This window comes from Emydura macquarii, unplaced genomic scaffold (genome assembly GCF_026122565.2).
Source record: "Emydura macquarii macquarii isolate MOO-44397 ecotype Brisbane River unplaced genomic scaffold, CSIRO-AGI_Emac_v2 contig_3517, whole genome shotgun sequence".
In the NCBI taxonomy this organism is placed as follows: Eukaryota; Metazoa; Chordata; order Testudines; family Chelidae; genus Emydura; species Emydura macquarii.
In genome coordinates, this window is record NW_027133654.1 from 8,096,984 (window position 1) to 8,109,819 (window position 12,836).

The 12,836-nt window shown below is 36.8% G+C and overlaps 1 protein-coding gene across 3 annotated transcripts in view; it reads right to left on the reverse strand.

Moving 5' to 3' along the window:
* Positions 1 to 2,836: 2,836 nt before the first annotated feature.
* The window catches only part of TTC13 (tetratricopeptide repeat domain 13), a 57,037-nt gene continuing 47,037 nt past the window's right edge, over positions 2,837 to 12,836 (reverse strand). Inside the window, exons 18-23 of one of the 3 annotated variants that reach the window (XM_067536004.1) lie at positions 11,195 to 11,301; positions 8,801 to 8,936; positions 7,653 to 7,732; positions 7,114 to 7,192; positions 5,272 to 5,351; positions 2,837 to 2,985 (exon numbers count right to left, since the gene is read on the reverse strand). In XM_067536004.1, the coding sequence (XP_067392105.1) occupies positions 2,874 to 2,985; positions 5,272 to 5,351; positions 7,114 to 7,192; positions 7,653 to 7,732; positions 8,801 to 8,936; positions 11,195 to 11,301 (594 nt within the window). In that variant the 3' untranslated portion in view covers positions 2,837 to 2,873. Of the gene's footprint in view, positions 2,986 to 5,271; positions 5,352 to 7,007; positions 7,193 to 7,652; positions 7,733 to 8,800; positions 8,937 to 11,194; positions 11,305 to 12,836 lie in introns of all 3 variants that reach the window. The other 2 variants (XM_067536003.1, XR_010917623.1) reach the window with 2 other exon arrangements.

Below are 12,836 nucleotides of genomic sequence, written 5' to 3' on the forward strand. Positions count from 1 at the left end.
CATACTTTTCCAAGGATATTTTTTGATTCTACCTTCTGATGGGACCACTTCAAGTATTATTCAATTTTCATCTCAGTAAGCCCCAACCCCTTTTTGTTAGGAAAAGGTGGAACTTTGTGACAAAGAAGTGCTGGAGTGTTGACTAAACAAAATCTGCTCTTTGAATATCCAGCTCAGAAATGTTTTCCTGTTCTACATAGACAGGAGTGGATAAGAGAGCATGGGCTCTAGGGAAAACTTACTGTGCACAGACAGACATGGGCCCGGCTCATAACCGACTGCTCTTCTGACCCTTTGTGCAACGTCTGTCCATTTCTGTAGCATCCCAGGAAAAAAAAAAAAAAACTCTTTGGGGAAGGGAATGGAATAATCAGTATACTTCCTGCTGTAGCCATTGTTACTGGTATAACTCTTGGCTGGCTCTAGCACTTTCCAGTCAAACGTGACTGACTGTCCTTGCAGTCCTGGGTCTGCATGCAATTAGGGTGACCAGATATCCCAATTTTATAGGGACAGTCCTGATATTCGTGACTTTTTCTTATAGAGGTGCCTATTGTCCCCCAACCCTCGTCCTGATTTTTCACACTTGCTGTTTGATCACCCTACCTGCAACTGAGGTCTTCAAGCACTGTCTGGACCTAGTCACCCAACACACATTAAAACATGCAGTCTAGTGAGTGCATGTATACCAATAATATACTAAGATTCAAACATCTTTAAAATCTAATCCGAACTTCTATTATCTCGTCTCTCCAAAGGACCACTCTTGCTGCACTTGCAACTCCATTAGCGTTAAATGGGAGTTACAAATGCACAATGGAAAGAAAATATTCTAACAGCATTTGCATTACATAGGGGAGTAGCTAATGTGGAACAAAGTATGATTTGTTTCAGTAATGGATGGGAGGAGAAGAGATAAGTGGAAGGAAATGGATGTTTTTATTACCCTGCTAGTGTAGCTTTGGTGTGCGCTATGAACTGTAATGTTAACCTTAACTATGGAGTAGTAACAGTTACTCTAATAGTTTATTGGTGACAGCACAGTATTTTTTTTTTTTAATACTAACTCCTCTGCAGGCGTAGAATTTTTAAACTCCCCTCCCTTCCCTAAGTCCATCCAAATTCTATTCTCAGAGGTCCCTCCTTTCAGTCACCTAGACATGGGCATTCTCGGTTCTTTGCCACTTTCTTTTGGGGGACATTATTTATTCCTCATGTACTGCCTCTAAAATTCAAAAGCCACTTCTTGTGTCAGTAGGGCATTAGAGAGGGGAAGCTGAGTGCTAGAGTTCATCAGGGAGCTGCAGCACCCACTGCCTGGGGGAAGAAGGGTTAAATAAGTTGTGTAGCTATTTTCTTTTAGGCAGTGTCTGATAATCAGGGTGTTGGGGATTGCCCGCCCCCTGCTGCTAAATGATATCTCTGCACCTGTCACATTCAAGCTCCACATGGCTGCAGGTGTGTCCTTTTTCTACCCCTTGCAAAGAAACTGCTCTCAGATATTTCTCACACTTTCTCTGATTTGGGAACAGCCTTGCAGTTGCCCACATAACCTTCAGCGCTGGAAAATCCGGAGTGTGTAAAACGAGGAACATAGTTAATTGTGACTAGCAGAGGGAATACTGTGCCTACAAAGTGCTTGTGACAACAAAGAGTGAAGTTTGTAAAGGGATATTGTAAATAAAGGCTTCTGAAAGTGTTAAAAGTCATGATCCTAGAAACAGAAGGTTGAGGTGCAGGAGAACATTAAAGGCCTAAAAAACTTGTCCAGACAAGAGAGTCACACTGAGGAAACTAACCCACCCACCACAGTCTACTGGAGACTGCTTCACAAAAGCTGCCAAGATCACTCAGGAGACAGAACATGCATAGGCTACAGAGCTCCCCCTGCCTCTGAAGATAAGCCACAGTTTACTGGGACTCTGTACAAACAGTGATGGTCACTTTTGTTGTTGCCTGAAAGAAAACACCTCTTTCTATGAAATACAGTTTGTAGTGCTCCTACTGCCTGAGTTGAGCCAAGCCAGCCTGATGGGCTGCCCTACTAGCCCTCAGTTCCCCAGGATGCTGCCTCTCCCTACTACCATCTGACAAACCAGCTTAAGCTCCACCCCAGGTGGCTCTCCCGGTACATTCACACCTATTGGTGCCCTTCCTCATCAAGAAACCCAACAACAGCATGCCAGCCTCACTTGCAGGTGACCGAAAGCCTGTCAGTATAACTCTGTCATTTGCTCACCAGAAAAGGCTCATTTTAAGCATATCATTTGTTTATTTTTATTTCCAAAGTTTGTTTTTCTGAAACCAATTTCTTTACAAGCATTCCTGACATATTTGTCAAACAGGTCTTTGAAACACTTCTTTACAGGACTACATTATGTAAAGTGTGTATCTATGCATTACATGCTCAGGTATGGTTCATAACATTTTCAGTTAAATGTTTTTTGAGGAACCTGAAGACATCTGACTGAAAGACAGAGGAGATATGGGATTTTCAAAGTGCATTAAGGAAAACATTCTTTAAGAACAAAATCCATATCTGCAGCAGGTTCAAAATAGTTCCCATTTCAATTATATCATATCATCCTTAGGTTTGGTCTCTGAAATAAATTTGCTATCGGGAAAGCAGTGGCATTAACTTATGGAAACAAATGAGATCATCATCCCCCTCACATTCATCATATATTTTCAATCAAAGATTTTCCCTTTTCTATTGAGAGCCCCAAAGATAAAGAAAATGGTTCAAGTATTACATTTATCAAAAATTGTATCAAAAGTAACAAAGGACCCAGTTTCTTCATAATTTTTCCTTTTCAAAAATAATTTACAAAACAAGAGGTCTTGGCCCTTTATTTGTATAAATTACACAGCAACTATAGTTTTTTAAGACAACGAGAAGAGTCTGTATTTAGCACCTCAATCGTTGTTCTTAACGTTGGAAAAGTCTCTGATACTGATGGGAGACTCTTGTAAGAAGGAGAAATACTGAAAAAGAAAACAAAATTAACAAACTGCAATAGAGTTTAAAAATTTACTTCACAGAGAAAGTTTCAGTCTGTACTGATTTAGAGTTTACTCATGGTCAGGAGTTTATTGTCCAAATCTTTTGTTCATTATGACACACACCTCAGCAAGTAGCGTCAGCATGGAGGATTAGGCATCACCATATAAAGGAGCTTTCTGGGATGGCAATAATTAAGATGAACTAAGATTTACTTTTCTAACAATCATTATTCATTTTGTACAATAACCACTTCAAACTGCTATCCACAAATTGGGAGAGGTTGATTTCATTCAGAGTTTGCATTACTCTTCATAGTGAAGGTAGTGTCAACACTTGTTTTAATGCTTTAATAATAGATTCATGTAAAAGCATGAGAAAAATTGCAGAATTAACATTTATAGGTTGCACACCATGAGTATTAATTTTAATACCATAATGTATACAAAATGATAAAGTTGCATGGACTCTTAATTTAAAAAACAAACAAAAAATGGTCTGCTTCAATGTTGCATCAGTGCAGTATTTAACATATTCCTCCTTTCCTTTATATAAGGCAATTGAATTTGTTGCACTTACAATTAAATTTATTATTTAATAGTGCAATCAGTTTTAGATTCAAATTAATGCATCTGAGTGTTTACGCTTTCCTTCATTTATATAAAGTATAGTTCTAAAGAAAGTTAGCAGATCATTTAACTTAATCATCAATGGCTGTCAATCAACAGAAGAGGTACAGCTCAGAGCAACTGCCCAGGGTTTCCTTAAACTACCCCACAGAGTACCTTAATCCTGACCTAGAGGAATCCCTTTAGGAATGTTTAGGAACCTATTTCAGTCTCCAGCCCATTCAAACTTTTGCTTTTGTACTGAGAATGACCACAAAGGGACAATTAGTGCCAAGTTTGTGGCAGTTTTGTGATGAGAGTACATGTTACAAGGAATTAATGTGTTTACTCCATTGTAAATGTCTGAATATACATACTAGAATATATGTACGTTTCAAACATTGCAGTAAAAGGCCCTGTTAAATTAAGAAAATCCTGTGTTCAAGCTGCTATGTAACTCTGATGGCATTTGGTTTACAAATTAAAAGAACTACTTGTTTTCATTTGAGGAGTTGTCCATGACAACTTCTAACTTGAGACAGGTGAGTGCCAAAAGAAAACGGAAAAAAGAATTATCATTCTATTTTGTTTTTACACTTTGATCTCAGTCACTCAGATTTATTTATTTATTTTTTTAAATAAAACCTTTAAGGAAAGTTTTGCTACTTGAGTAAGGAAAATAAAAAGAAATTTCAGGGCAGAGGGAATTTTTCTAGAGAGAAACAGACATGAAAATAGACCACTTACAGAGTTAGGACAGCAATAAACGCCTATTTTCATGTGTTTGTAATCTCACCTCAACAATTTGCTCCAGCTTATGTATTGGTACTTAAGTTTTATATGGATACTTTCAGCTGAAGGATTTTTTTCAGCCTATAAAAAGTCTGTTTGGTCATCTTCTAAAGTTATGTAATAAACGGTGGTTTTAAAATACTAGATTTCATTCTGCACTAAAAACACTCTCATTTTTAACCTCTTTCAATTTCTCCACCACAAATGCCCTCAGAGGCCTGGTATTGCTGAGAATCTCCAGGAAGTGAGCTAGATGTGGATCCCTCCAACACTAGGTGAATTAGCCAAAAGTCCGATGGGTCAATAGTGACTCACTTTTCCCCTGAGGCTACCAAATCCAAATTCTTATCTCTTTGTGTGCTTCAACATCTTATACTGCTCTTAGACTGTTGGGCAGGCCCATGACTTCTTATTTTAAACTTAAAATTGAAAGTCACTAATCTTACTATGCACAATTGCTATAGAGTATTTAGCTGGTGGTAATTTAAAAAAAATCTGTATTAAGTTACAGTGTAAACAATTTAACACAGATTGAATTCTAGTATCTTGCTGGTGACCAATGTTGAAATTTACCCCAATATAGAGGGTCTATGCAAGGCCATATGTACCACATCAACCCTTCGCATAGGCACTAAGTGGATTTTTATGGTACACACGGCCTTGTGCATGACCTCTACACTCAGGTGAACTTTATCATGACAAGCTGTAGTACAATAAACCGGCTCATAGGAAGCGTGATCATCTTAAAATTAATAGTTTACTAAGGACGATCACAGGTCACATTTCCTTAAGGATTCATTAATGCCATATACATTTTTTTAAGTTTGCATATAATAATTTTGAATTTTTTTTCTTTGACAAAATATTTACCTTTGGAGATTCATCCAGCTTCTGGCTATTTTGCTAAAGGCCTCAGAACCAGGCGCTGTCATGGCTTCAAAATCAACCAACTGAAACAAAACACATCAACAAATTACAAAGGAGTAAGAAAATATGACATTTTGAAAAATGCTAACTTATTGTTGGTACATCCATGAGAATGCCCAATTCTTTTCCTAACCTATTAAGAAAAATTAAACCTGTGAAATTAGAGAAGTACCTGGGTTGTCAACAATGTTCTCATCTTTTTGCAGTGGAATCTAGCATATCTTCTGATGTCTTAATCAGAATTAATGGACACTAATGATTAAATGCCATAAAAATATGAAATCAAGGATGGTTTTAAAACAATATATTGCATTCCTCATTAATAAATAAAACTTGGAAGAGTGGATGTTTGTGCTGTAGCTTTAATTGATGGCCTACTGAAAAAAATTCAGCAATACCATAAATCTGGTTAATATTGGTCTGTATTAATCTAATTCTTCCCATTATGTATTTCGAGAGACAGATGTATGGTGGGGCCTCCTGACCTGACTCGGACACTGTTCCAAGTGAGTGCTCCATTATTAACAGTCTGAGCTTAATCTCCCTGTTCTTCCTTGCCCTCAATTTGAAGGCTAGCTTGAAATTGCATTTCTGGGAGGTGTGGGACTTCCCCAACAACAGACACATTCAGAGTGGTTGTCACTCACAAGTATAACTTTTTGTCAAGAGAGACAGGGTATGGAGCCTGGTGAGCCAGGCATGCCCTGGCCGGAAGAGAAGGATCCCCAAGGAAAAAGAGAGGAGGGGAAAAATGCTGCACTATCCTCTCGCTACTAACACTTACTTAGTAACTATAACCACAACTGACAACTATACTAACAAAACAAACTACAAGAAGAATATGAAATAGCTGAGGCATACACTCAAGATGGGCACACTAACTAGAGCCCTGTCTCAGACTGAGGAGTAGCTGAAGGTGGTTCACCTGTGCATCCCTCTATAGCCTCAGTGTCTGGCACAAGGAGGCATAGGACACATGCATTGCCCAAACAGGCACTGCTAGCAGAAAAATCTCTGATCCTTTGACTCGAGAGGTGCAGGTGCACCTGAAGTGTGGCCTCCTAGAGACACTATTCAAAGAAGCATCTTATTTTTGTCAGTAAAGTCAGCATATATGACTGATGATACAAGTGGAGCATATCTGATGAGTGAGGTGGTGCCATTTTTACATGGTCACTTTTCAGACCAAAACTTCACTTCAAACTCCAGAAGCAACAGCAATGGTAATTCAACAGATTATAACTCCTGTGGCAGAAGATGGGGTGAGATGCTCTTTCATGTAAATGGGTTCCAGATCATTTAGAACTCTGTAAATGGTAACCACATTGAACTTCATCTGAAAACAAAGAGGAAACAGTATTGTTTGTGTGCCCATAAGTGCCCACAGCACTCCAAAAATAAGATTTGCATTCTGCTCAAACTGCATCTTCAAAGACTTCTTCAAGGGCAACCACAAGCAGGAGGCCACCACTGTGATCTGGCCTCAAGATTAAAGGCATGGATTACTGTGGGAAGGTCCACATCAGGGGGGAACAGCTGCAGCCTCAGGGCTAACAAGAGATGCTGAAATATACTGTGTATCGCAGCTGTCATCTGAGAATCCACAAAACACAGTAAGCAATGAATTATAAAAACAACCACAAGTTTGCAAAACAATATGGTAAAGGATGGGCAAACACCTGATACACACTCAGTCCTTGCTTATTCCTTCAGTTGCTTCTCCATTCCTAGGAGTATCACTTCTGTTATCTAGGCTGAGCCAGTGTATTTTTATGTGGAACTTGCCTTTCCTTTTGGTATTTTTCCTGCTACTTCTTTCCCACTTGCCATCAGTGCTCCCATGATCACCGAATAAGCTATCACACTAAAAAATAAAGAGCAACAAGTCTCTCGCTGTAATATTTTTCAGTTGGAATTATTTTACATTATACAAAATCAACCTCTTATTCCGTAGTTAAAAATTAAAAGAGCACATAAAGATTATTTTTTTATTAGAGATAAAATAGACATCTGACACCTTAGTAAAAACCAGGGATTCAGGTACTAAGGAGCTATAGTCCTGTAGCCTTATTGGTGGAGTGGTGATTTATTGATTAATTAGTTAATAATGATTAATCTCTTAGACCATAGTGGTTAATAAAGGTTTGGTCTCCTGAGGGCTACAGCATCAGGAATATTATAATAAGAGACCCTAGATGCATGAAAAACAATTGCAATTTATCACAAGTCCCTTTATTAGCAAATCCACTAAGCAGATAAACAATCCCACAAACACTAAAATAGAATAGCAGATGAAGAAATAATGCACAAAATCAGTCACTAACCTGGATCCTCTTGAGAGTGGCATTAAGTTATAGAAGTAATAAACTAAAGACAGGATTAGATTGCACACAGCATCTGCCTCCTAGATAAAATAAATGCAAGCGGGGGCTCAAATAATAATCTCGTATTTTACACTAAAGTAAGTAACATACAAGAATGTTAATGTACTTTATTACACTTCCATTAAGTAATGATACAATATATTCAACAGCAAGGTGTGTAAAGAAAAACATATGAAAGTTTGAATAAAATTGAACCATCCCTACTGTGAACATTGGAAGATCAAGTTCCTCAAAAAGGAATTAGTTTGATTAACAAACTAGCATTGTATTTCACCCAGCATTAAGGTGAAATACAATTAGCCCATTATACTATGTTGAAGACCCTGGTAAATTTAAAGCACAGAATCTCAAGCACAGCCAGCTACTCAGGCAGAATGCAATCAAACTGAAAACAATTCTATTGTTTTGTCATGTATTTATGTCAATTCTCATTTTACAACTAGCTATCACGAACCAACCTATGAACAATATTAAATAGTGCTTGTCATGGTAAGATGCAGTGGTTGCAAACCAGGATAAAAAAATAATAGCATTTTATTATGGAACATTTTATGCTGTGTGTTTGGAGTCAAACTATTACTCAGCTAAGTGGAGCAACTTAATAGACTACCTGTAAACAATGGAAACCTTTCATTTAATTTCTTATTACTAGTGGCGTTTAAAGTAAGAAGTGAATTTTATTACTTATTTAGGAACTATGCCCAAAAATCTGAATATCAGAGCAATGTGCAGAATTATAAGGTGGAACATATTTTGACAAAAATAAAAAACGATAGCATAGATATTAAAAATTAATTATATACAGATTACAAGGCCAGCAGGGACCACTGTTATCATCTAGTCTGACCTCCTTCATAATACAGGCCACATAACTTTCCTGAATTAATTCCTGTTTAAACCAGATAATATCTTTTAGAAAAACATCCAGTCTTGATTTTAAAATTGCCAGCAATGGAAAATTCACCACAACCCTTGATAAGTTGTTCCAATGGTTAATTACCTTCTCTGTTAAAAATGTGCACCTTATTTCCAGACAAAATTCAAGGCTAGCTTCAACTTCAAATTAATTGTTTCCATAAAAACCTTACCCCAAATTCTGCAGATAGAATTAGTACTTTTCCTTTGGCTGTTAGATCCTTATACAGTGCATCTATTTCTGCATGATACAGTTGTGTTCTTTCTTCCGTTGTTTGAGTTTCCACTGAAAATAATATGTTCCCAACTCTAACATAAAGAAGATTAGAGTCTTGAAATTTATTTAAATAATTAAATATTCAAAAGAGGCACAAAAATGCGGTATTGTTAAGGCTAATATTCCCTCCCTCCTCCAAAACCTTCTACTATACACCCCTTTTTAAAGCATGAAAACAAATCTGCTGCCCACCCAAATGAGAAGCACTGAGGTTGAAATAGAAACACCAGAGAATATATTTAATATTCTTACTGACAACTGATAGATATTTTGTATTGCAAATAACTGCTAATATTTTGATGGAAGGAATTCTAGAGGTTTTTTTAGACAGAGCCTTAAAGTTCTATTTTTACATTTACATCCTTCCCATACCAGTTGGTTTTCACTTGACAACTTCATGGGGGAATCTGTGGGCTGGCACCAAGAGTACACGCGCTAAACATGAAATGAGCTGCTTGTTGGTGATTTCTCAGGTCTCTTCATTGGTGATTAAGTCTTTCCAACCAATGCCCAGACTCTTTTGTAGGCATTTATTTTCAAATGTGTCTAGTTTTGTTTCATGTTTTAGCAGATCTCCAGCTCTCGCAGCTGTATGTTAGCAGTGAGATTAAGTTTGAATTGAAAATTCTCAGTTTTGTTTTGGTGCCGTATATATTTGATTTCCATATGCTGTTGAGTTTAGTAAATGCAATGGATGCCTTTCCTATCTTTGATGTCACTTCCTTCTTGAGATCTGTTAGCTAGTATGGTGCTGCGCAGGTATATGAACTGTTCTACTCTCAGTATTTTTGCCTTCTAATGGGATGTTATTGCTTCATGTCTGAGTTTCAAGAATGTTTGTTTTCACAAACAAATATGAGCCTCACTTGGCCTGCTATTTTTGCTAAATTGTCTGTCTTTGTAACTTCTCAGGGGTGTCACTCAGAAAAAAAAAAATCTTCATCCACACAATATGAAAACAAGACATTTAAAAGTATGTTCTGTCATGGTAGTTTTCTATTTCAGTCTGTTTTATTTGTTTAGACTCTGTGGCATGTTTGTTCTGTTAACTTTAAAACTACAGAAATGGGATGGTTTCCTAATTAGTGCCAATTACTACAAAATTGTATTGTTTGGTCTGCATGTGGAACTATTCAGATTCTTACAAAATTTTACATTTGTAATTTAATTTTCATAGATTTGACCAGTTTCACAGAGAGAAATATTTCCCCAATATAATGAAACTATCTTGTGCATCACCCCATTATGAATGCGCAGAAGGTTTAGAGTTTAAAATTCAAAAGGGAAAAATCCACTAGGATTCATTAAAAAAGTCTACCTTCCACACTAAATAAGTCTGCAGTAGGCTGCAGAGCACTTTAAATGATGGTGTGGAATTTAATTCCCTAAACAATCTGAATGGAAAGAATGTCTAAGAAAATGATCAATTCCATACTGTTGTAGTGGGACCATAGAGATCTTTTGAACACGGGCCTAATAATCATTCTTTAGGGATGCTGGCTTCTTGCCTCTCAAAAGGAGCATTTATTACCTCCGCCAGTAATGGACCCAATGCCTCCTCACTACAATTTACCAACTAGGTATTACATGAGTCTAACTTGTAAGGTATTGCCTGAAGCGCCACAAACCCCTAAAAAATTTCAGTAAGCTGAGAAGGCCAAATCCCATTGTCTTGACCATCCGTACTTCTAAAATGGATCCACTATGATGGTGGTTTTCAATCCATTCTGATTCAGATCAGTTTTTCTGGTCTGTGAAGTAGACTGAAAAGTCCTCAGAGCAGGAAACATTTAACTATTTGGAGTGGAAACAGCTTTGATTCACCAGGCTGCCAGCCACGCAGTTCTGCTGATCAGAATTTTGTGGACACTATGATGGAGGATAAAACTTTTCAATGTGCATTCAACAGCATGCGATGAATGATAGGGTCCTTGTCGGCTGCGACACTGCACACTTGAGAATCACTTCCAGGCTCAGTGAGACTAAATCATCTACACCACCTGCAACTATTCCTTAAATGTAATCCATGTTCCTTCTTTGTTTCTCCTAACCAATATAACAGGAGTCAAGAGACCCCAAAATATCTATAAAATTATCTGCATAAAAGTCATGGCAAAGCTTTAGTTTTTGTTCAGTGGAAAAAAGAAAGAGCCCAATCACACAAAGTACAAAATGCCATCAGAACAAGAAATAAATTGCTACTGATAATTCATACTACTTCAACATTTCTTCATTGCCATTTCCTTAAATATTAGAATATTAAAAATATGAATTTTTAAAGCAAACATACTTGTCTCCTGTTATTGTAATTGTGAATCCATCATACTCTTTCCCTTGATCTTTGAGGCTGGGGACTTTTGTGTTTACAGTAAACCCATCTCTTGTTTTACTGTTAAACTGCTTTCAGAAAAAAAGGAAATATATTAGAATAAATATAGAAGGATACGTTTTCTAGCCACTGTTCTGTAACACTGATTTCTAGAGGACAGTTTTAACAAGGGATACCTAGTGCAGCTAAGGTCTCCTTAAAAAAAAAAAAAACTTGTACTATAAAGTAGAACTATACAGATGACAACAGTTTTCCCGAGCCCCAATATGATACTAACCATTTAGCATATTAATATGAAAGCAGTAAAATGAATTGTAGAGTCTGTATTTTATGTTTATACTTTGTAAGTAAATTAATTACTTTAAATTGCATTCCAGAACATTGGCTAACAGTTAACAAATTGTGAACTCTCTCATTCAACATCCTTTGCATATTTTTCTCCTCAGCAGGAGAAAAACACAAAACAAAAACCCATTTTCAAATTTTGCAAAACCAAAACATAGTGACTTAAATTTAAAATTTGAGCCAAAGGCCATAACTAATGTGTCAATTATACACCACAAGAACTTTATTCAAATAAATCCAAAAGTCAAGTTCCATTCAACATACTAAAAGTTACCTACCTACTTGAATAACAGGACCACTTCAATACTAACTGAACTAACTCTCAGTTGAACTAACTCTCAATTTACCCAGGCAGCATTGAAGACAATTGTTCCACTTCCATTGTTGAGTGAATGGCTTTTGCAACCAGATATTTTAAAATACAATGGTATGATCCATGGAATTATGTTTTGGCCAACGGCATTTCATTTTTTAAAAAAATTCCAAGCTTTTATTGAGAAACAGCATTCCAATGTGACATGTACAAATGAGAACGGTATACATGAGATCCAAACCAAATAAAAATAATCAGGTTTGTTTTTTGAAGACCAGGAATATTTGCTGCCAATTCTTAGGAAGATATCTTTATTTCTAGCTAAATAATTCATAGTCCCCTGAATATTTATATATTTTTGTCATCTCTCTGTTCTAATCTGTGTTTTCAAATCAGCTGATTGCATTTCCCCTTGTCAAGCACCTCTGCAAAAACTGGCAGCCATTTTACTTTAGAGGACCTTATTTATGGTTTCCCATATCATATAATGTGTTGGATAGGGCAATCAAATATCTTTCATTTTTTTCCCCAAGCTTTTGTTTAGTTTTACTAGTATCCTCTCCAAAAAGATAAGCATGGGGGTTGGAGACTGAAAGCAGACAGAGCTGTAAAGGTATGGCCCTAAATCACCCTAACCCCCCCACAATCCCTAAACTATGCGTTACAAAAGTAATTTGTATGTGACATTGTGGCACTTATCAGAGCACCCAGCAGAAAGTCTAGGCAGTGGTGTTTGAGCTTATGTGAAGACATCTGTAACTGATCAGTTTGAATTTCTGTGCTTTGATTGGAGTGAATGTTCTTTCCAAACTTTATTCAAGTCTGATTATTTCATTTAGATTCTGTTCATTTAAAAAAAAAATCTTTAAAATCAAGGTCTTCTTGCCATATTTCCAAAGACTTAAATAATCACTTGACTCATCCCACATTACATTTATTTGAAAA